At 43.3% G+C, this 22,500-nt stretch overlaps 2 protein-coding genes across 3 annotated transcripts in view; both read right to left on the bottom strand.

Moving 5' to 3' along the window:
* Window positions 1-11,853, bottom strand: part of ulk1b (unc-51 like autophagy activating kinase 1) — a 27,276-nt gene extending 15,423 nt beyond the window's left edge. For both annotated transcript variants that reach the window (XM_062553932.1, XM_062553933.1), the window contains exons 1-8: window positions 11,249-11,853; window positions 10,477-10,569; window positions 10,354-10,395; window positions 5,536-5,568; window positions 4,639-4,675; window positions 2,783-2,956; window positions 713-786; window positions 525-626 (exon numbers count right to left, since the gene is read on the bottom strand). In XM_062553932.1, the coding sequence (XP_062409916.1) occupies window positions 525-626; window positions 713-786; window positions 2,783-2,956; window positions 4,639-4,675; window positions 5,536-5,568; window positions 10,354-10,395; window positions 10,477-10,569; window positions 11,249-11,338 (645 nt within the window). In that variant the 5' untranslated portion in view covers window positions 11,339-11,853. The remainder of the gene's footprint in view (window positions 1-524; window positions 627-712; window positions 787-2,782; window positions 2,957-4,638; window positions 4,676-5,535; window positions 5,569-10,353; window positions 10,396-10,476; window positions 10,570-11,248) is intronic.
* Window positions 11,854-21,085: 9,232 nt separating this feature from the next.
* The window catches only part of mmp17a (matrix metallopeptidase 17a), a 69,457-nt gene continuing 68,042 nt past the window's right edge, over window positions 21,086-22,500 (bottom strand). The window contains exon 10 of the mRNA XM_062554425.1: window positions 21,086-21,567. Coding sequence (XP_062410409.1) covers window positions 21,236-21,567 — 332 coding nt within the window. The 3' untranslated portion in view covers window positions 21,086-21,235. The remainder of the gene's footprint in view (window positions 21,568-22,500) is intronic.

Here is a 22,500-nt window from a genome sequence, read left to right as displayed (position 1 = left end):
AATAATAAAAACACACATTTTACTACTTCATATGAATTATGAGATATAGGTCTTACAATAAGTTACTACATAAATCAGCATATAGAGAATATGATCTTTGAAAAGACCATGGGGACTGCGATTGTGAGACTGTCCTGAAAATCTGCCTATCAACATCAAAAAGCTGCATGAAGCATGAATGGTTGGATAGTTGGTTGGGTGTTTCCCTCTGTGTTTTCATTACGATATTGAGACAAATTGCCAGTAGATGATTTTTATACTGCTTACTGAACTTTACCAGGAGTTCCAGTTGAAGTACTGCATGCAGTACATTGATAGCTATCTCTCACATGGGCTTGCACATCTCTGCTACCACATGCTATGATCACAGGACTACCAGCACATACCTTATCAAACATTCACATCCTACACCTTAGATAAGTTGATATGGTAAACAGGTTCCAGTATTCCCTTCTTCATTTTGGTTTCACTAATACAGTGACAGACTGGACGGGCTGTTTGCCAAGTCCACTGTTGGTGCTCACCTGAAAGGGGGCCTTCCCTGTAAGGCACTGGAAAACAATGGTTCCTATGCTCCACAGGTCTGCCTTGGCATCGTAGTTCTGGGACATGATGACTTCAGGGGCCTGGAAGCAGAGTTTGTTATATTAACTACTGTCAGATCTGCCTTGTTATGGAGCCGTTGAGTGGCAGTGTGAAAATGTCCCCTCACCATGTACATGGGGGAGCCACAGAGGGTGGCGGCCATCATGTTGTTCTGAAGGTGTCTGGCGAATCCAAAGTCAGCTGAGAACAGAAACGCGAGGAGAATGTGAGAGTGAGGAACCAGCCTTAAACATGCAGGGTCAGTAGGGGTGCAACGGATCATCATTGATCCGTGATCCGTTCGGATCAGTATCTTCGGTTCGGGACACACATGATCCGCGGATTGATTTATAATAATTATTAATAATAATGTCCGTGTGTTCTTTTGAAGTTACATGCGTGTCCACAAGGCATGCTTCTAGTCCCTCCCTGCTCCCCTAGCCTGCCTGCGCGTCTTTTCTGCTCTCACACACGTTATTAGCGGTCTTGCCATAACCAGCAATACATGGCTGCTAGTTTAAGTGCTGATGTGGCTGCATAGCAGCAACACAATAATAGCCTAATATCAAGTTCGTTTGTGCACACTAACATCTCAAGTTTGTTGCGCACCTACCTATGCTATGATATTTAGGTAATTTAGGCTTAGCCTACTGTTGGGTTCAATGTCAGCAATAAGCTACGCAACCTTGGCTAACTTGTACATCTGGAGATAGCGTGCTCACTAAAATCATAAAGGAGCATTGCAAGACACTCATCTGTTTTATGATCCCAGAAAGATTTTCTTCGACTTGTTAGTTTTATTAACATGTATTTTATCTAATGAAATATCCTTGTCATCATGCACTATATCCAACTTATTTTCTCAAGAATAAAACCGTGAGACTGAAGCCTAATTACCCTCACGTTATTTCTTAAAGCGACAGGGACTCAATTACACATACCTCCTATGCGCACTCCTACACACCACATTAAAGATAGCTAAATCAGTACACAAATGAAATGACTAAACATTGTGTATGTTGTGCATGTAGCTACTAGTAATTATACAGATTGTGTGTGGAGGGTCAAGCAGAATCTTGGATGGCCACTGGTGTGAATGATCACACAATATTCAATATAAGGTGATTAAACACCAAATCAACTAAAATTGTAAAAAAACAATAATTTTGGTATTGTGACAACACAGCCTATACTTTAAACACATGCTGAAAGTGCTTGAGCCACGTTACAACATCCCGTCAAAGACAAAACTATGTTTATTTGTCTTGTCTTGTCTTTTTTATTTTATTTTGCTGATCCGAAAAATGATCCGATCCGTGACTCTTGATCCGAGGAACGATCCGAACCGTGACTTTTTCGATCCGTTGCACCCCTAAGGGTCAGTGATACATTGGCTGATTGGTTAAAGGGGCTTTCAACCAGTGGACCACTTGTGGCCTGTGAGGATATTGCTGGTGGTCCCTAACCACGGATCCAGTAATATAGCTTCAATGTGGGAGTCAGTAATTTTATTCATGTTTCAATGTGGGAGTCAGTATTTTTATTCATGGTGCTCCATGGGGTTGCGTAATTAAACAGAATGGAGGTCCTTGGTTCAAGTCTGCACTGCACTTGATGGAAAATCAATGCAGGACAGGTTGAGTCACTATTCACAGGTTTGTTCTTTTAATTTGCATAAAACACTGTTAGTTAAAAAACTGCGTAAAACTGCAGTCACAGGCATTTTATACACCATACATCTAGGGAAATTACTGGAATGTTAGCGCAGTTGGAGCTGTGGGACCAGTGTGTGCACTGGGCGAGTAAGGGTCATTTGTGAACTGATCCACATGTCAATGTCTGTTTCCAAGGAAAGTCTGAAAATCTGATATGCAAAATGATGCAAATCAAAAGATAGAGCTGAGATTGGCTACTCAGTTACAAAACCATCAACAGAGCTCAGGCTTTTTTTCCAGTACTGTCTGTTTTCATAGTTTATTCCAGAGTTCAGACACTCCTCGGGCATATTTTCCATCTCTGACCTGAACTCTGAGGTCTTATACGTAACAAAGTCTCATAATGCTGATATAACCGGGCTAAACTGTCTGACTGAAGAAGATAAAGGAGTCCTGATGCTGAACCAAAACAAATGCTAGCTCCAGCACAAACAACAGGAACACAGACAGAACCCACACACTGTATGAATTATGAAACGCACCTATCTTGATGCAGGTGTTGTTGGAGTGGGACTTGCGGCCTGCGGGGTGGGTTAAGAGGATGTTCTGCGGCTTGAGGTCACGGTGGATGATGCCTTTGGCCTGCAGGATCCTCATGGCTCTGGCGATCTGCAGCAGGAACACTCGAATGGTGTCCTCGCTCAAGGTGCCCTTGGCTGTAACCACACGCATCAACATCTACAGTCTATACGCCATCTTGTACAAAACACAACACTGAGAAGATCTGATCAACAAATGAAGGCAAATCAAAGTGGGTTATTATGGTACTAAACAAACAACATTGCTTTCTAAAGAAAAGTAACTGAACCACACAGTATCTCAAATTGAGTATGTTTTGTTTGGAACAATCTTTAAATCACTTTAGGTTTAGTCTGATTTGTCTGAAAATCATCTTGGAATGTCGGTGCACCACAATCTGGCCCGGTAGGAGCCAATGGACATAAGCCGGGGCCAACACACACACACACCACTAGCACACGACACTGCTATACATCAACTCTGAGATAGCAGCTTAGCATTTTTGACCAAAATGTCTAAACGTAACAATTTTAAAGCAACACAATGCAAGAACTCCCCTTTTCAGCAATTTTGAACGTACTGGGCATGATACTGGGGTCTAAGAGTGACTAAAATGATCATGCTCCTACCCGGAACCACAACGTTACATGCAGTGCAATAACCAGGCATTCTCGGCACACATTGGCAATATCAGAGTCTCCATTCTCCTTCCTCTAAGTCACTGTGGCATCAAAATGAGACAGAAGCATTTATTTCACTTAGTGAGGCACAAACATTAACAGCCCCAGCTAAAAGGAACCGGAGCCATTAACATTAATATGCTGCCAGTTCCTTCTTAGACAAACTGTTGACCTTTCTAGCTACAATGCTGTTAACTTCAAGAGAGCTCAAGTGAAAAATATGGCAATGGAGTGAAACTGTGGGCAGAAGATAAACTCTTCAGCAGGCGGTCCTTCGCCATGCTGCTGGACAGAGGCCGGGTGTTTACGGCTCGTCCCGAGGGAGTGCGCCTCAGCTGTTTTCATGACTAACACAAGTCAGCTGACACTGCATCTGCATCCCAGCTCTAAAAAAACCCCACTGCACACAAATCCTTCATAAAACCATTTTGCATTCGGCAACAACAGAGTTTGTGTTGTGTCGTGTTGTGTCAGCCTTTTAAAACTTCAACTGCTTTTCTGCAGCCACCCAGTGCCTTAACCACACCCGTGTGTTTTGCACATTTCCTCAAACAAACCACCCTGGAGAGGTTTCCTGCCCCCACAGGGGAGGTCAAGGGGCTGGACTCAGTCATCTCTCCCTTTATCTGCAGTCATCTTCCGAGTCTGGCCGAGCCACGGGGCTTTATAGCGACTCCCATCCTCGCCCGGGCAGACTTGCAGACGACAAGCACAACATCTTAGCCCATTGTGTGCTTATCAGAGAGCAACAAGCAACTCGAGCTGCTGAAATATCCTCTACAGGGGTGGCTGTATGCTATGGTACATGCCAAGATCCCCTTTCAGATCTTCAGACCAAAGACCAATTCTTTGATACGGCACAGTAGCAGAGGTCAAGATTTACGTTTATTGGTGTAGTGAGAACAATCAGAGTCAAAACTGTATTCAGGGGTAGGTTGTATTGTATTGTATTCTGAGACCTTATACACTCTTATGATGCAAATCCTCTTTTGTATGCCCGTCTTCCATAGTGCTAGTGGTATGTGTAACTACTTTCTACACTAGTTTCTGCAAGGCTTCAGATATGGGATTCCTCGGGGGGAATGTGTACATTGTACAGCAACAGCACAAAAGTAGTAACATCATCTGAATGTGCTTACCATGTAGGTAGTCAGCAAGATCTCCACCGTTGCAGTACTGTAATTGGAAATGGAGGTGAAGACAAAGGTTAAATACTTAAGAGGTTTGTGGGTTTCAGGTCTAACAGGGAAATCAACAATCCATGTCAAAAACTTCAATCCCTGACACAGTAATTACAATACACAACATACAAGTCCCAGCAGCTTATAGCTTCAAAGGAAGCTGGATGTTTACCATCCAGCTTGGAGTGCTGTGTGTTATTATTTAACAGATAAGGAGGAAGCATTACCATGCTCATTATGATGATAATACCCATTACAAAGTTTGAGGCAACAACAAAAGAGTGGGAACCTCTATTGTGTTGCCAATTCTACAACTTCCCACCTCTTAAGTTACTTTCTTTCTTGGGTATTCATGTCTTTGCCTAACAATCCAAGTCCAACTGTGTTATATGGGACCAATTGTAAAGACTCTAATGGGTGGCTTTGACTCTGAAAAGACTGATGAATATAGGGTCCATGACCACCATGTAACTGGAAGGTGGCAAATAGTCTAGAATAAAGACTGCTGTATGTAACCATTGAAGAGGGCCTTAACAAAGAGGCGAGTTTGTTGTTGCTTGATTGGAGTGAACAACCACTAGGCCATTAGGATGAAAGCAGGCAGGCCACCCCTGACTTGGGTATTAGGTGCATTATACTGATAAACTATGTGAGGCCCTCGACTTGACCCCCACCCCCACCGCGCACACACACACACGCACACACACACACACACACACACACACATACTGTACACACACACACACACACAGTTCAGGTTCCCCACAGCCATGGTAGCTTTTCTCCCCTCATTCATCAGCAAGTGCAAATCAGTCAGTGTGAGAGGCACAGACGCGCACGCGGCGGATAACTCACCTCCATTACCAGGTACACGGAGCTCGCCGTTTCCTGCACGGACACAAACATGCTGTTAGAGCCCCTTGTTTCCCCTTGCTAACATCTTTACAACACAGAGAGGAATTCAGTCACAAACAGCATTGTTTGTTTGCACAGAATTAACAATAAAGACAATGGTGGGACAAAAATAACGTCAGCCTCACAGTCTAACGGACAAGAAATCCAGAAAAGGCTGTTTAAAGATGAACAATTGAAATACATCTTCTCCTTCTGCCTTTGAACTCATAATCAAATCTGTTCTTATGGCATTGTGAGAAGGCAATTCAAGGTTGACATCTGCACCTTAGGTTAAGGTTTGTTTACGCGAGCATGTTCCTCCTGGGGCCTGTACTACGAAGCGGGGTTACTGGCTTAGCTGGGTAACTTCGAGAGTAAGTTGATCACGTGTGGCGTAACTTCCCGGTTAACCCGTACTACGAAAGGTGGATAGGTTTTAACCTAGGTATGCTGCCATGGCAATTTACGCTGCATCTCAAACCTGCTCCGAGCAGGTTATGATCTTGGTTAACCCGAGGTTTGCGGTTAACCACACCCCACAATGTCGACGTAGGCTACTTTGAAGATACATTATTGGAGCGCAAATTGTAAGCGCCTCTCTTCGCAAGGCGAGAGTTTTTTAAGACCGCCAGAATCTTTCTCCATATAATATTCTCTATGAAAGATAGCCTATAGGCCTACATTCTCAGCCGAGGGAATTCGTTGCATTTGTCAGCTGATCGAGGCAAAGTGGAGGCTATAAGCATTGGTAATATAACATATTTTCATAATTAAGAAATATTAATGCAAGCTATAACCTATAAACCTTCTGAATGTTCTTGAGTTTCATTTTCACCTGCTGCCAGCGGCACTGCCGTTGCATCTAAAATGTTCACAGGATAGGCATACACTAAATCAGTCAATGGGGCTAAACATTCAATTATCCTTTATTAATATGTATTAATATACATGGCATGAATTGTGTTGCATCTGTAGGACTCTTATGAACTCAAATTTTTTTTATTTCAACACATTTCAGACATTCCGCAAGCTATTAATCCTCCGTAACACATAGGCTATTTAAGGAACATGAAATAAAACTTTACTTTCATATATCCGATCTGCAATAGCCTATGTTGCCAACAGCCTTGTCTTGCTTTGTTTGCTGCCGACGTTTTTGATGTATCGTAAAGTGGGTTTTAATTCCTCGCAACTTTTTTATAATCATTGCTCATTCCTTATGCGTAAAATAGCGTGATCGCGTCATCATTAAAATTGGTGATTTGCGCTGCAACCCGCCCATTTTATGTGAACGCGCACCAACTCCGATGAGGTTAACCCCAGTTCAACAAATCAACTTCTTACTCAGCGTCGTAGTACCGATTAGCACCAATGAAGATAACCAGGTTTTGTCAACCCCGGTTTAGCAAAGTAACCCTGGGTTACATCTGGGTAGGTTGAGCTCCCTTCGTAGTACAGGCCCCTGGTGTGTAGAATGCAAAACAGGTCAAGTAATAGGTGGGAAAAGGAAACCGAGCTCACAACACAAGCCTATTTTAGCATCATCCCCTGAGTGTGGTTCCCTTTTTCCACCTATTGCTTGACCTTTGACAATGTGAGCTGTGGCAGGGACATTTGTCTGTGACTGAAATGGACCTGTCTGACATCTGCATTTGAAGGGCCAATGCAATGGGGCCTGTGTTGCTTTGGAACTGACCCTATGGCAAAAGAGCATGACCTCCATATGGCCAGGGTGTTAAGGGTCTCACACACACACACACACGCACGCACGCACGCACGCACGCACGCACGCACAATGTCAATGCAGTAGGTGCAGGAAGGAAATTGCATGTGTTCTTTGCTCCAGCATGTCATGGCGGCTAACAATGAAGTGAGAGAGAATGAGAGAAGCAGAGAAAAGAGGGGGACAGAAAGCTGACACGGCTAACCACGCTAAATTCTGCTCTGACTCATTTTTAAAACAGAAAATAGCGTATAAGAGTAAAATCCTCTATTGACTGTAATGAAATGGCAGCCCCTGCTGTTGAACACCATGACTAATTCAAAGGTGTTTCATAATGTTCGTGAGGCTAAAAACAACTTTGCACTCAACGCACAAGGTTGTGCAAGCGTCAGGCTAGTGTTTTAACGAAAAGAAAAGCGAAACCGACACAATTACAACAACGCTGCATCGTACTGAAAATATCTGATTCACACCCGGTCAAGCATCTCACAGTAACCTCCAACTCAAATCCAACAACCTAAAGCCACACAGCGGAGCATGTCTGACAGATGACACCTGTTTTCTTTCTGCTCTCATAACCCCATTCAACCCTACATCCCCATCCTCACCCCCCCCCCCCCCCCCCCAAACTCCAGAGTAGGCCTCCGAACAACATGAGAGCACTGCCACTTCAAAAAGCCCACTTATCTCTTAGCAACAGCTGACCTCCCACTCGCTCTGCCTGTCCCGGGCAACCAATCAGGGTTGCCGGATGGACTGCTGGTGGCAGGCAAAGGGCTGCTGACTCAGCACACTCAACTAACCTTTTTTTTTTTGTCCCTTTTAAATATGCTGTTTCCATACGGGGATAGAGATAGACAGAGGCACGGTCAAAGAGTAAGAGAGAGAAAGAGAGAGAGAGTGTGTCAGTGAGGAAGTGCAAACTCTTATTAAACTATCCTGCTACGTGCCTGACGACTCGCACAGAGATGTGTGATAAGGTGCTTACATTTCTTCTGCCCCCTGTGTGATATGATAGAGGGCATCAGTTGGCTGACTCAGGGTGGGGAACAGCGAGAGAGAAAAAGAGTGAGTCAGAGAGAGAGAGAGAGAGAGAGAGAGAACCAATTGAAGGGAAACAAACAGGCAGAGAAGAGAGATTGGGCTAAGATAAGTGTGCCTGTGTATCTCTTTTGGCACAACCTCCCAGATGCCTATAGGTGCTGCCCGGTAAAACTATAGGCTAATGTGAATGATATCCTTTATTAAAGCATTTAAGATTACGTTGTCTCACTCACTGTCAGCATATCTGTCTTCTTAGCTCTAACAATATTCTATGCACTCTAAAGCAGGAAAGCATAGGCAGGAATCATTTGGTGGGGCACTTTGTTGCCATTAAGAGTTGCCATTAAATGGTGAATGAATCTTCATGACCAACCAACATTGAAAATAGAGCCTGGTAAGAGGCGACCAAAGTATGCCGTTTGGGGATCAAATTCCACATTAGGCTCCCTATGACAATGGCGGGGAAAAATGTAATTTCTCTGCGGGTGCAAATGAGGAAATCTAAACAAAGAGGGCTCATCCTATCTTCCCAAAGCACAACGTTCCCTCTGCACAATGTGTTCTCGGGCCCTGGGCTCCTTCAGTTGGGGTTTGTAATTGGGACCAGGCTTCTGCGTCCGTCAACAAAAAACAACTAATAATGTCTAAACCTTAACAACTGCATTCCAACACTGGGCCGCCTGTGTTGAAGCAAATAGTACCTAAACTTGTGTTCACACATATTCAGTCAGTCACTCAGTCAAACACTGTATACACCACACCATGGGTCGTGAGTTTTACCCTACAGGTGATGTGTTGTTGGAATGGTGTTGTAATCTTACTCAGTACAAGAGGAACCACAAGTTCGAAAAACATACAGTACGTTGGAAAAGGAATGAAGACCAATTCATCTTAAACACATGCCTTTGGAATGCTGTGTTGTCTTTGCACATGGGGACTGAAGGGCTAATTTGCAAACATACAGTGAGTGCACTGAAAACAACAGGTTAGAAACATTCAAGAGATATCCTGCGGAGAGTGTGTAGGACATGAGGTTGACATTATCCCTGTCAGAGGTTAACTTCTTGGAAGACTACAGTCTTATAAATGACCAGAGCATTTGTCTCTGAACAGGAGAGAGGTGATATCCTCACCGTCATTGTTAATTTATGAATGGTAAGGCTACCCAGCTTCTATATTCAGCTTAGAGCTGTTACCTCAAATTTATCCACTTAGGTTTCAAGGCGGTAATTAAGGATCCTCTCCAATAGCTTCTCAGGGATTCCTCTTTATGCACAAAGGGTCTGCTCTTAGACTTAAGCCTCAAAACCACAGGCTTAGAATTCCCTCTTTCTCCATCATACACACATGCACGCAAGAGCAAGTGTCCAAAGAGATGTGACTGTGGAGCTGAGTAACCTACACACATGTGTACGATGCAGCTACTCAATCCAACTTGGCACATACTGTACACGCGTGGCTCGTTGCCAAACCACACTCACTGCAGTGCGTACTGCAAGCTCATTTATGCATGCACACAGATGCCATACACAGAATTAAGGCATCTTTCGCGGATGTGCTCCAAACTCCAGTATTCATGCCAATCGAGGCGACCGTCTTTAAAGGAATCAAGTAGAGCAGGTTCGACTAACACACTGCTGCTGAAATTAACTAACCATAATGTTGGTACAGTGAAACACATTCATCCATATGACCTATATCTAACATTCGCTTCAGAAGACACTCGCACACAACACCGCGTCTACGTGCGCCTCTAAACGGACCAATAAACTAACGCGCACATGGTATGTCAACAGATGAACACGTGACGGATGTTAGACGAATGCAAACGGGTTTGAGATGGTTCTCATCTAGCCTTATGTTTATGTTCGCAATGTGTGTGCGTTGTCCCTACCGCGTACACTACTATTCTAAATGATTTATCTTTGTCTTTGGCGTATAACAGTTCTACATTGATGTAAGCAATTGTGCAGAAAACCACAACAAATGCGAAATCGATCTTCATTTCATACCTGGAAGTCGTATAGAGCGACGATGTTTTCATGTTTAAGTTCCTGAAAAGAGAGAAATGTAGGCTAGTTAGTCCATCGGAAGGATAAGTTAACGGTATTTGGATGCACAATGGCAGTGTTTACCTTTAATATCTTTATTTCTTTGCCCAGAAGTGTCTGTGACTTTGCCAGGTTTTTCTTGTTAATGCATTTCACAGCCACTTCCCAATCATGTTTCTGAAAATAAAACATAACTGTGTGAACTTTGTGTGCGACTGCATAGCAGAATTGGTTCGATGCAAATCAATACACAATTCCGTCGAAAGACACAGGCCTGTTCATCAACAGCTAATAATAGGCAAACAGTTCATTTGTGGGTTTCAAGATCAGCTGGTGCCAGAATGGGCTACTGTCTGTGGACCAGTCACTGGACATGTCACAGCATGCCTCGCTGCCAATGCATAATAGAGCTACAGTTGTAGTTGAAATTAAATGATCATGCAGTGAGTTTAATGCTAGGCCTATCTAACATTATAAATTCAACTCTCATAAAAGAACAGAGAACCAAGAGCTGATATTTATATAATCGATTTTTCACCCAACATAACTTTCACAAGAGATGCAAAAAATGTAAACATATTTACGTCTCTTGCATGCATAAACAACGATTGGTTTTTTTTTCGTTCTGTGGTAAACTGCAGGGCACCATAAGATAATTTCCCAGGCCTCTTTTTTTTAAGGTGGAATGGCACAATTGTGGACGACAAAACTGAGCATCCATCGGGCTTCTTCGCGGATATAAACCCTAAAACGATTAGCAAATTGACATCGAATTGCAAGAGAGACATGCAAAAAATCCAAATAAGGCTGGAGGACAGTAGTCAGTATATCTCTAGCAAATTAACTTATTTCTCACCTCTCGATGTCTGCCTCGGAACACTACAGCAAAGGCTCCGTGTCCGATGAGGTCCTTCCTGCTGAACTCAAATTTCCCAACGGTCTCCATAATCCCAGTTCTGCTTATTAAAACACTATTTCAATGAAATGGTGTCAGAAGTAAATGCAGGCCACTGGATTCCCCTCTTTGGCACCCTCTGTTCCACGGTAACGTTGAGGCAGCAGGAAACGTAACCCCCTCTTTTGCATGGCATGAGCTGCCTTTCCAAGAAGAAATAACTGTCTTCTTTCATGATAGCTTGTAGAGGAATAGGAATAACACTATTCCTTCTAACGATGAAACGCTCCCATAACTGTGAACAGAATTAGCGCAGTAGCAAAATGGACAAGTGTTAGGCTAAAAATATCACCCAATACCACCTTAAGAAGAGCGACGGTTTTGTTTGTATACAGTCGATATTGTCAGCTCAGTAACAATCCTCTCGGCAGTGACGATGGGTATACGTCCTAGTTTTCAATTCCCTGCTACACTTGATGTAGCTATTCGTCTATTTTTCGAGTTTCTCTTGCAACATTAATACATTAACAGAGGGAGTCTGTTTTCCTGCACTCAACAAAGACCCCAGCTTCACTGAAACAGCATGTACACGCATGCGCAGTTCGCAAGTCTCTTATGTTGAATTTTGACGTCAAGGAAGTCTGCTGTCACGACACCATCGGCAAGGTTTACTGTTTCACACTGTCTGTGTTGCAAAGGTGTGCCTGCTCCAGCTTGCACAACAAAAGTAAACCGAGGAGGATTTCAAAACGCCATACTGGTGTAGGCCTACTTCTTCTACTCTTTATAGCAATGATCTAACTTAACGGACTAATTGAAATAAGGAGGACTGTAAGGTCCTTCTGCACAGTTTAGTTTTTGAGCTGTAGCCTGTAGGCCCACAACAGGCATATTTTGTTAATAGGCTGACTGCTTATTTCCAGTCACACATTTTCACACAAAGTCTGCAGACATCTAAGACGTCCAAGACCTCATGATATTCTGTGGTTTATTTGCAATAAGTGTCACTCTCTTGTTTGGTGGTGTTTGTTTACTAGATTGACTAACGCATGTAGCTTAGCCTAGCCTAGGCTACTCTACTTCTGAACAGGTAACGTAGACAGTCAACTACTGACATCATGTGGTGAGCCATGTAATCGCAGATACGGTGGTATTGAGCACATCTGTCAACACATCCCCAATAGGCAATGTGTGGCTGGCTCTTTAGCCTGGTTTTGAAAAGTCCATGGTAAGCTTATTATTCTTAAGGGATGCTGTGTCTAATATTACAAAAACAAACAAACAAACAAACAGCAACAAAAACAGCTAATTATTAGACACTCTGTAAAGAGGACATTTTGGATTTCTTGTGTAAACAGCCTAGGACAAACAGCAGGACAGACAAAAAGGACCTTGGCTAGTCCAACAACAAAGCAGCCAACAAAATAGAGGCTAGGAAATGAAAGAATATCAGTAACAGTCAATATATCTCAAAACTTGGTCACAATGTGCCTACACATGCTGCAAGTTGTAATTTGAGCAAAGTGTGTTATAAAGCAATAATTAAACAAATGCAATGTGTAGGCTAATGTGTAGGTACAGTACAGTAGTTCATTTCTGGAGGTGTTAATATCTTGGAGGTGTTTCCATTGCTTCAAATTGTCATAACTGGGATGGAGAACCCACGGAGCAGTGGAATGAAGCTAAGAAAATTAATCCTCTCAAGGGATGGGCTTAGGAGTTATGGAGTCAACAAACTGATATTTATGAGTCCTCTAACACATGGATCATAATACTCATCAGATATTAAACCAGGTAGCAGTATATAAATAGAAACATTTTTTTTCACCCTGGAATGTGAGCAATGCTTCATGCGAAATTTATGTAAAAGACTGCACCCGACCCTGCATTTTAATAATTACCACCATTCAATTTATGGCCATGATATATGACCTTGTTGTTGATGTTGGGATTTCACAGTGGCCTAGGGATTAATACTGATGTTTGCTTATTATGCGTGAAAACGTAAAAAGTGTTGATTTGCTGATGTTGATTAACCTTTTAAATGTATTTTTTTGTTGATTTGTTGATGTTGATCTTTTAAATGTATTTTTAGATTGTTTGCATTGCTCACTAGACCTTTCTTTTTTTCAAACAGTTCATGAAACCCCCGGTTGAAAAGTACTCCAGAGGCTCATGTTCTGTCATCAGGAGTTATTTTGTTTATTTGTATTCATTCCACTGAAGACAATTCAGTTGTATAACAAAGCAAAAGGAAAGTTGAAATGTTTTCTCTAGTGTGGCTTGAGTGCACATCTCTTAACATTCATTAGTGGAGATGGCTGGTCATTTGAAATGCAGAAGCATTTTTGTTTTCTCCCTGGCCACAGAACAAATGGTTTCAATATTCTCTCCTTGTTCTTTGCCACCAAGGTTGACTAATTTTGCCCCCCTCTAAGCTCAGTATGGGAGCTTCATTTCAAATAATTGTGCTACAGGCTACATTCTGCACACAGTCTTTATGCATAAAAACAGGCCAACCTCCAGCTTTCGTCCCTCTCACGGTACCTCTGATTGATTTCTGTACAAAATTCAAGCCCCAAGCATAATTTAGTGTATCTGAAACTCTATCGTCTCGACATCGCTGTTCTCTACATCTGAATTTTACATTTTCCTCCTGGCCACAAGGAGCTATTGCATTCAGTCTTTGAAGAACTTCGTGACTAATTTATTTGCGTGTTCGTTCACACGTACCTGTAAGAAAACAAGCCTCCATGTCTTCGTGGAAATGGTCTGAAGGAGTCTTTCACAGGATTTGAACACAAGCTCGGTTTTGGTCATTTATGTTCCTGTCATGCCTGCTGATGACATCATTTGCCTAAGCACTCTAATGACACCAAACGGTGCAGTCACCAACAGAGGTGGACATTCCTGGTTCCAGAAAGTAAAAGTCCTGCCATATATTCTTACCTGTGCACTTAACTCTGGTGATATCACTAATCATTATCTACCTGGCTAATTAGGATGAGCTGGTTTAAATGGTTGGATCAAATACTTGACACTTTTACTTTCTGAACCCGGGATGTCGGGTTGACTACATTTTCTCAGTGTTCTATGTTCTAAAATGTATCATTTAGTATCAAGTAAAACACTTTAGTTCCAGATGCTTCTGAATTGACTTAAGTTGCACATAGATGTTATTTGGCTTATTCCTTGGCGGAATTACACTGTGATAACCAAAGCCAGAAATGCATAGTGTCATACTTTTTGTTATTGAATAAATTATGAGATAGATGGCATTTAACTGAACTGAAACAGCATTTCAGTGAAATATTTATACTGCGAAGCTGCAATCTTTGCTCTAATAAGATCGAGAATGAGGTAAAGTGATGTGATGGAAGAAAACATCACCAAAAAGAGTGAAAACAAACAGAACTTGAAGTGCACTTGGAGATCAAAGATCTTCCTCAGGACAAACAATCAAACATAAATGGACGAAAACAAAAAAATAACCTCTTAGACTACTGCATCTTCAGACTATCATTTGCAGATTAAATTGCTGTACTACTATGTCCTACCACTAGGGGATGCTGGTGTACTTTCCAAGGACATGGCATCAACATAGACAGCCTGCAGCATCACTTGTGAATAATCAATAGCTGGCAGCTTGACCAGTGAATGGGGGAGAATGGGCACACAAGCCAAAGCTCCAGCTGAGAGCTGCCAGCATCCCAGGAGTTTATGCAGGACTCACGCTCATGTTTCTGCTTAGCATTCTCCCTCTGAGCAAGGTGGGTGTTGAGAGCGTACACCACAGTCAACTTGAAGCGCATTTCAATATGTGGTGGGAGAGGCCGTAATAAATATGATTAGTGCCATATAATAGCTCCTACTAACCACCACCTCCCACCACTTCTACACACACAAACACACACACACACACACACACACACACACACACACACACACACACACACACACACACACACACACACACACACACACACAAACACCACAGATATGCACACATCACTCAGTTCTGAGATGCTTTGAATTCTGGTCACGTATACCTCTGTTTTCTGAGCACCCAGCCATCCCAACACTTCTCCCCTTGCTCTATAAAGAAGGCTGCCTTGCAGATGACGAGTGCACTAGGCTCTAGTTAATTATGTGACTATTGTGCCAGGCCATTTTCCATCCCATCAGGGGAGAAGCAGGGAACATCACGTCTCAGACATACGGGAAATGAGTGAGAGCGGGAAAGTTGCTCGGCAGGTTTTTTGACAGCGGTCGCGGTACCCACCACTGTTCGGAATTTTCTTCGCAGGAGTGAAGTGAAATGGGGGAGAAAAGAGCTATTGCCGAAGATGGGTGTGCTGACAAAGCTTCCAGCATATTTTACAGCGGAGCGTGGTGTGTACACACACACACACACACACACACACACACACACACACGTGTCTCAGTATGTGTGTGTGTTTGTGAGAATGCTGGCTGGCGAAGAAGGAGGAGGTGGAGATGTTGCTGTGAAATTGAGATCAAAGAGTTTGAACACCTCAGCTGAAACTAGGTGTAGTGACTTAAAAGGGGTCCTAACAGTTTTGGTCCCTTGTGTCTCAGCGAGTTACAAGTCAGCATTCACTCTGTGTGTGTGTGTGTGTGTGTGTGTGTGTGTGTGTGTGTGTGTGTGTGTGTGCACGTGAGTGCGTTCACATCACACGTGTGTGTGTGTGTGTGTGTGCTCTATTCATGTGTGTGACTACGTAGGCTACTGGGTAAATTTAGATTAATGAAGCATTACTCATCCAGGTTTTCCTTCTTAAGAATTTGGTGGCAGGATGAAGAACATGTTCCAGAATACAGCACCACAGCTTTTGGGAAGGACAGTCCAGTCTGCGCTGTCGAATCTAATCTAATCTGTTTGTGTGTGTGTTCACATGAAGTACTCTCAGTCCAGCTGAGCTCTCTGTAAAATAAAAATCGATGAGCGGTAAGATGATATCAGCACCAGAGATGGAGCTCTGATGGAGGGATGGGCAAGAGTTAAAAATACCAGGGAAGAAGTGTCGGTTCTATCCATCTATGCCAGTGGAAAATGAACAGCTGCAAACGGCCTCTGGCTGACCTTCAGAAAACTCACAGGACTATGGGCCTTGAGGTCCCTTTCCTCCTCCAGGATCAGACATCCAATTGAGTGCCAGACGAGGCCCATCTCTTGTCCATCTCTTAACCAAGTCTCGTCTTCTCAATCTCCAGCGAGTTCAAATGTACAATTGTAAGGTTAATGCACTTTCTACAGCTATACTACCGATGTAGCAGGTGTATCTTTTGGGAGCCAAGCTTGGCCATAGAGTGCTACATAGACTCCTCGTATGCTTTTAAATGTATCACAGTGACAGTGTCCTACCTATTCTGATTGTTCTAGCTTTTTTTAAAAAAAAGGAATATAGCCCTGAAAAATTTGCTGTAAACATCCTGAATAAATATTAGGATAAAGGATAGCTCACTTTTGACTTAGAGTGCAGTATAGAGAGGCCTATTTCTAGTTTTACATTTTCGAGACGTTTTATTCCAGAAAATAAATGCCTGATCCCGGTGTTTTCAACTTTTCATTTCCCCTTAAGCCGCCACCGCACTCAGGTGGCGCCGGCAGAGACTGAGCCAGACATTCATTCCATTTCCCAGGCCTGGAATGGGCTCCCAAGCTCTGCTGATCACTGGAGTGTAGGATGGCTCTAGATTGCACAAGAGAGAGAGAGAGAGAGAGAGAGAGAGAGAGCAAGAAAGAGGTAGAGAGATGGCCAGAGAGAATGTTGAAAAATGATCTATGGCAACACCAGCTTAGGTTCAGGCTTAGACTATATGGGGCAAATGACAAACCTTTTTATAGACCCATTCGCGTTTCATAACATTCGGGGGCTCGTTTCTTTGTCTCTAGCCACAGGAGTTTCCCCCTTATACCCCATTCAGCAGTCTCCAGCTAGCCAGTTTCCTCAGCACTGATTTCGATGTATCCGCCCCATTTGTCAGGTGTTGACTGGACTCCAGGGCCTGTAGAGGTAGCCGCATGGCGATAGATTAAGCTGTCTGGAATACCATCTGGAGCACCGGTGTGGCCCGAATCTCCTCTACACAGACTACAGCCTCCACACCACCCAAGTCTTGAGGCTGGCGAAGTTTGAAGAACGACTTTTAGGCATTTAAAGAGTTTAGTGAAGATTTCTACTTCATTAGCATCCCATTCTATGAGGTAAAAAAGAGGTGGCTTTTTCCTGCTCATGAGGGAGATCAGCTTTTGAGAAGTTTGTTATCAACATAAACTTTATTACGTATGATTATAGCTCTTATCAAGTCAGGAAACTTTGTTGACGTGTGGTGCTTTTTCCCTTGCCACAACATCCGGCAAAAAAATTATCCCAGAGCCCCCAACCCACAATGCACGTGGAAAACCACACCTGCTTAGCTTTGATCTTCAGCATATTACGTGTCCCAATGCTTTGCTCAGCTGTCGAACCAGAAAGTTGATTTGTTTATGTGTCCTTTGTTCTTCAATTCCATATTTGTTTGTAATCTTCCGCTGTTCACAACATCTCTTTTCATCAGACAATATTTGAATTCTTGGGTTCTTTCTTGGATCTACTGTAATTGTTTTTTTTTTTTAAAAAGACAAGCCGAAAAAGTGTTACCCCATATCGTACCTGTTTGGTAATTGTGAGTGAGCACACATTTGTCTCTCTGTTCATTTTGTGAGAGACATATCCCCTAAAGAAAGTAAACATGATTAGCTATGCATGGCTTCCTCACACAATCAGACCTGGAAGGAGCCAGGCCTCTGAGCTGGGATGTGACAACGTTCCTGCCATATCTCACAAACACACACACACACACACACACACACACACACACACACATTCAGAAACACACACACACAAACTCACACACAAACTCACACACACACACACACACACACACACACACACACACACACACACAAACAGACACACACACAGACACACAGACACACACACACACCCTCAGTCAGCTCACAAAGCCTTCTGAGATGTGTCTGTCTCTGCTGTCTGCCAGGACCTCTTGTTTTGGAGGTAAGGCCGTGTTTGCTTTTACGGTTCCCTCCCGTAATAGCGCTGGGCTGTGTCGCTGAATATCACTGCTCCAAGCAGTCTTCTAAAAGTTGTTTCTGAAACACTGATGTGAGACGCCCACTCATGCATTTGTTTCAGAAGGTTTCATCAGCTACCCTATTTATCAAATAAATAAAATATAACATTATGTAATATTTTGGTGATTATTTTCATGTATTAGATCTCAGACTGCCAGCACTGGCTTGCTCTAGGGGGGCATGACTTTTATGTGTAATGACATTGGCCAATTAGTACATTGAGCTATGAAGTCTTTTTTTTGAACACTGACAAAATTGTACTAAACTCTCAGTGTGCACACTGTATTAAGTGATGTGTTTGTAAATTAAATTGATAACAGGCTCCGCAAATCAAATGCTACTTGTAGGGGGGTCAGACGCTGAATCAAGTATAGTCAGCCTGGAAACAAACTATTGCTGCATTGTTTTGGCTTGATGTATCTGCCTCTGAGTGTGGTTTCCTCATTTCTACTTACCTACTTCATCTGTTGCACCGGGCGGAACACTGTTACATACACAGCTCTCCACATAAAGCACAAACAGACACACACCTTGAACCAACCTATTGCTGCATTGACATCTAAACATAGACTCACTATGAGCAGCGGTAGACTGTTGGAAAAGAAGATAGGGCAGATATTGAATGATGAAACCTTTGAGAACTGTGATAGTCTGGGTGTAGGCTGTTGGATGAGTGATGTAACCTGTGAGTCTCTGGCAGGACTGTCTGGCTCATAAACATTTTATTTCGGGCTTTAGCTTCACAATCGAGCAGTTTAAGAAGCTGGACAGGTCAGCATTTTCCTCCGGCTACTTTGAGTCTTTGTTATCTGGATCTGTGGATGATGTACCTGAATGCTAATCTTCCTTCTAGGTAAACATTTAGAATTATTTAAAATCCTCCTTTACCCGGTTACTAAGGTGGCAAAAGCACTTGGTCTCCACTGAAGAGGTCTCCTCTACTGTCTGGCAGATGATTTAAATCCCCTCATGTATTCATTGTCTGTAGGGCAAATGAGAGGGCTTCACACAACAGCTATTCCAACTGCAGACGCGGAAAACTAAACATGTTGACAGGCAGACACCTGAGTCACTGAGATGGAAAGCCCAATCGGTTGAGATGGAGAGCTTTCGACTCAAGCATCATTTAAATGGAGGGCAGACCATGGCGGTCTTTCTGTGTCTCTCTTCTTTCTGGGTAGAGCTCAGAACACTCATTCCATCTGGTGGTACAACAGCGTGTGGTGAATATCTGCCCTACGGTGACTCGAGCTTCTATGTCAGTGTGCAGTAACAAATACTACAGAGATAAGTGAAGAAAAAGGAAAAACTACAGAAAGATATGCACTTTCAGTCCTTCTGTGCCATTCCAAACTAGAAATAAAATCACCATATTTCACCAAAGGCCTTCTTCAAACTCCACTTTATTTTTTTTTTCTACAAAAATATCTCAACTTAGAAAAGACAGCTCAGAATTTACATTTTGCAACTGCCATATAACCTTTCACTTTAAATATATCTGTGTGTACATATATGTTTATATATGTAAATATTTCTTAGCAATTATGACAAATCCAGTCGTGATATGTGTGCACTATCAACAGACCCAGAGTCTGGAGCTGATTGGCATTTTCAGTCTCTCCGTGTCGGCCACAGAACTCCCTCTACACTGAGATATTAGTAGGAAAGACTTAAACCACAGGAAACAGCATTCTGTCTCCAAAGCAGGACATGTTGAAACAAACAAAAACAAAAACAAAAAACAAAACAAAAATATATGGGTTACTGTGGCAACGAAAGGCAACGTGAATCTCAGATCATGCAAGTCCTTCATGAGTGACTGTAGCTGCTTTTGTTATAAAAATACAGACAATGACTATTTTGTCACTTCTGGGAAAAGCCTGTTGGTATTAAATGCACTGTAACAAGATGAAATGAAACAGAGACAAAAACAGAAGAAAGAGACTCATAGATAGATAACTGGAAAGTGGAGAGAGAGAGAGAGAAAGAGAGAGAGAGCGAGAGAGAATGAGTAACTATGTGCGTGTGGTCAGAGGAAAGAGAGGTCCAACACGTTCCAGAAGGTTCTCAGCAGTGAGAAACAAGTGATTGGATTCTTAAAGCACTTATAGTGATCAGAATGATGAGAGGTCATGTGACAGGAAACAGCCCATGATGCCTCTCATCCCTAGACTGCAGAAACGCAGGGAGCCCCATTGAGAAGTTTTTGCTCCAAGTTGTTATTATTATTATTATTATTATTACTGTTATTATTATCACTATTGATATCACCAGTACAAACATAGTGCTTATGAGAAATAAGAGGGGCTTATAATAATAATAATAATAACAACAATAATAATAATAATAATAATAATAACATTATTATTATTATTATTATTATTATTATTAATAATAATAATAACAACATTATTATTATCATTATTATTAAAAAAAATAATAGTAGTAATAATAGTAATAATAATAATAATAATAATAACAATAATAATAACAATAATAAAATAATAATTGAACTATTCCAGTTTAAACACAAGAACAAACGGCCAGACAGAGAGTTGGAGAGGTGTCCAGAGGCCTAATCGGCGCCTGTCAGTCTGATAGAGGGGAGCCGTTATGAGTCCAGCCTTCGTCCCCTCCAACCGAGCCAGCCAGCCCTGTCTCGCCTCGGCCCTCCCAGCACCTGGGCCAAATGTGGGGCTTAGTAGCCCGAAACACTCCAAGTCCGCGAGTCCAGTCTGCGGCCTGCTTGCTCGCTCGCCCGCTCGCCCACTCCCTCGGCCCGCCAGTCCTCAGAGGGGCCCCGGGGCTGCCGAGAGGGCCGTCCAGAGTGTCCAGAGAGGGGCCAGCAGCCAGAGGGGCGAGAGGGAGAGCTGGGCGCCCCCCGGCGCGGCGTGGTCCGAGGTGCACGAGCAGACCTCGAAGCCGTTCTCGGCGTGGTCGGCGTGGTGCGGCCCGCGGAGCCGCGTGTCCGAGCGGTTGGACTCGGTGGCCGGCGAGTCCGACTGCATCTCGGTGCACACCAGCCAGTCCTTGGCGATGGAGCGCGGGTAGCCGGCCTCCACCTCCATGTCACTGCCCATCACCCGCCAGTACTCTTTACCTTTGAAGAAGTAGGAGGCACCTGGAAGAGAGAGAGAGAGAGAGGAGGATTAATAAAGAAGGAGAGGTGGAGAGAGAGCGAGAGAGTTGGATGAAGGAGGAGGGGGCAGAGAGAGAGAAATGGATAAATAAAGGAGGAGAGGGGAGAGAGAGAGAGTTGGATGAAGGAGGAGAGAGTCAGAGAGAGAGAGAGAGAGACTGGATGAATGAGGAGAGGGGAGAGAAGGGGGGACATGGGCAGATGGGCAAGAAGAAAAAGCCGTGGGGGAGAAGAAAGGAGCAGGAAAGAAAGAGCATCACCAGGGGAGAAATAAAAGAGCTGACTCTTTGTCAGAAAACAAAACCCAGCAGCCCTCCAAAATACATGACCGAGTTCAATGGCTTCCCTTTTCTCTCCCTGCAGGAAATACATTTTCATCAATGTTTATGCACTCGCTCTCTCCCCCTCATTACCTGATGGTCTCTGTGCGTACGCGTCTCACTCCCCCCCCCCCCCCCACCTTCCTCGTTTCTGTCCCTCTCGTAAAAAAATGGAAACACCTCATCTCTGCTTCGCTCGTTTATTCTGCTCTCATGGGTGTCCTCATCCCTGGGTCCTTCTCTCTGCGCTCGTCTCTGTTAACTTTAACAGGGTTTCCATTTGCCGTCGTGGCGCCCCACAGTCCTCTGTCTTCCTGATTACGAGCTGGCCATAACACACACTCATGTGCAGATCTGAGAAAGCTTCGACTGACAGTGTACGCTCAGCAGCGGCAAAACAACGGTAATGAACGCGATGAAAGCAATTGAAGACAACAACTCTATAAAACACACTTCTCATTCCGTCACTTTGTTTACGTGACCCTCCCTACCTTCATCACTCTTCCTCTCTCTGTCCCTACATGCTTCTCTCCATCTCTCCCACTCTCTCTCTCTTTCTCTCCCTCCCTCTCTCTCTGTCTCTCTCTCTCCCTAC

Source organism: Sardina pilchardus, chromosome 14 (genome assembly GCF_963854185.1).
Source record: "Sardina pilchardus chromosome 14, fSarPil1.1, whole genome shotgun sequence".
Lineage (NCBI taxonomy): Eukaryota > Metazoa > Chordata > Actinopteri > Clupeiformes > Clupeidae > Sardina > Sardina pilchardus.
The sequence above is the reverse complement of the archived record's forward strand: the minus strand, read 5'-3'. Positions and strand labels throughout refer to the sequence as shown.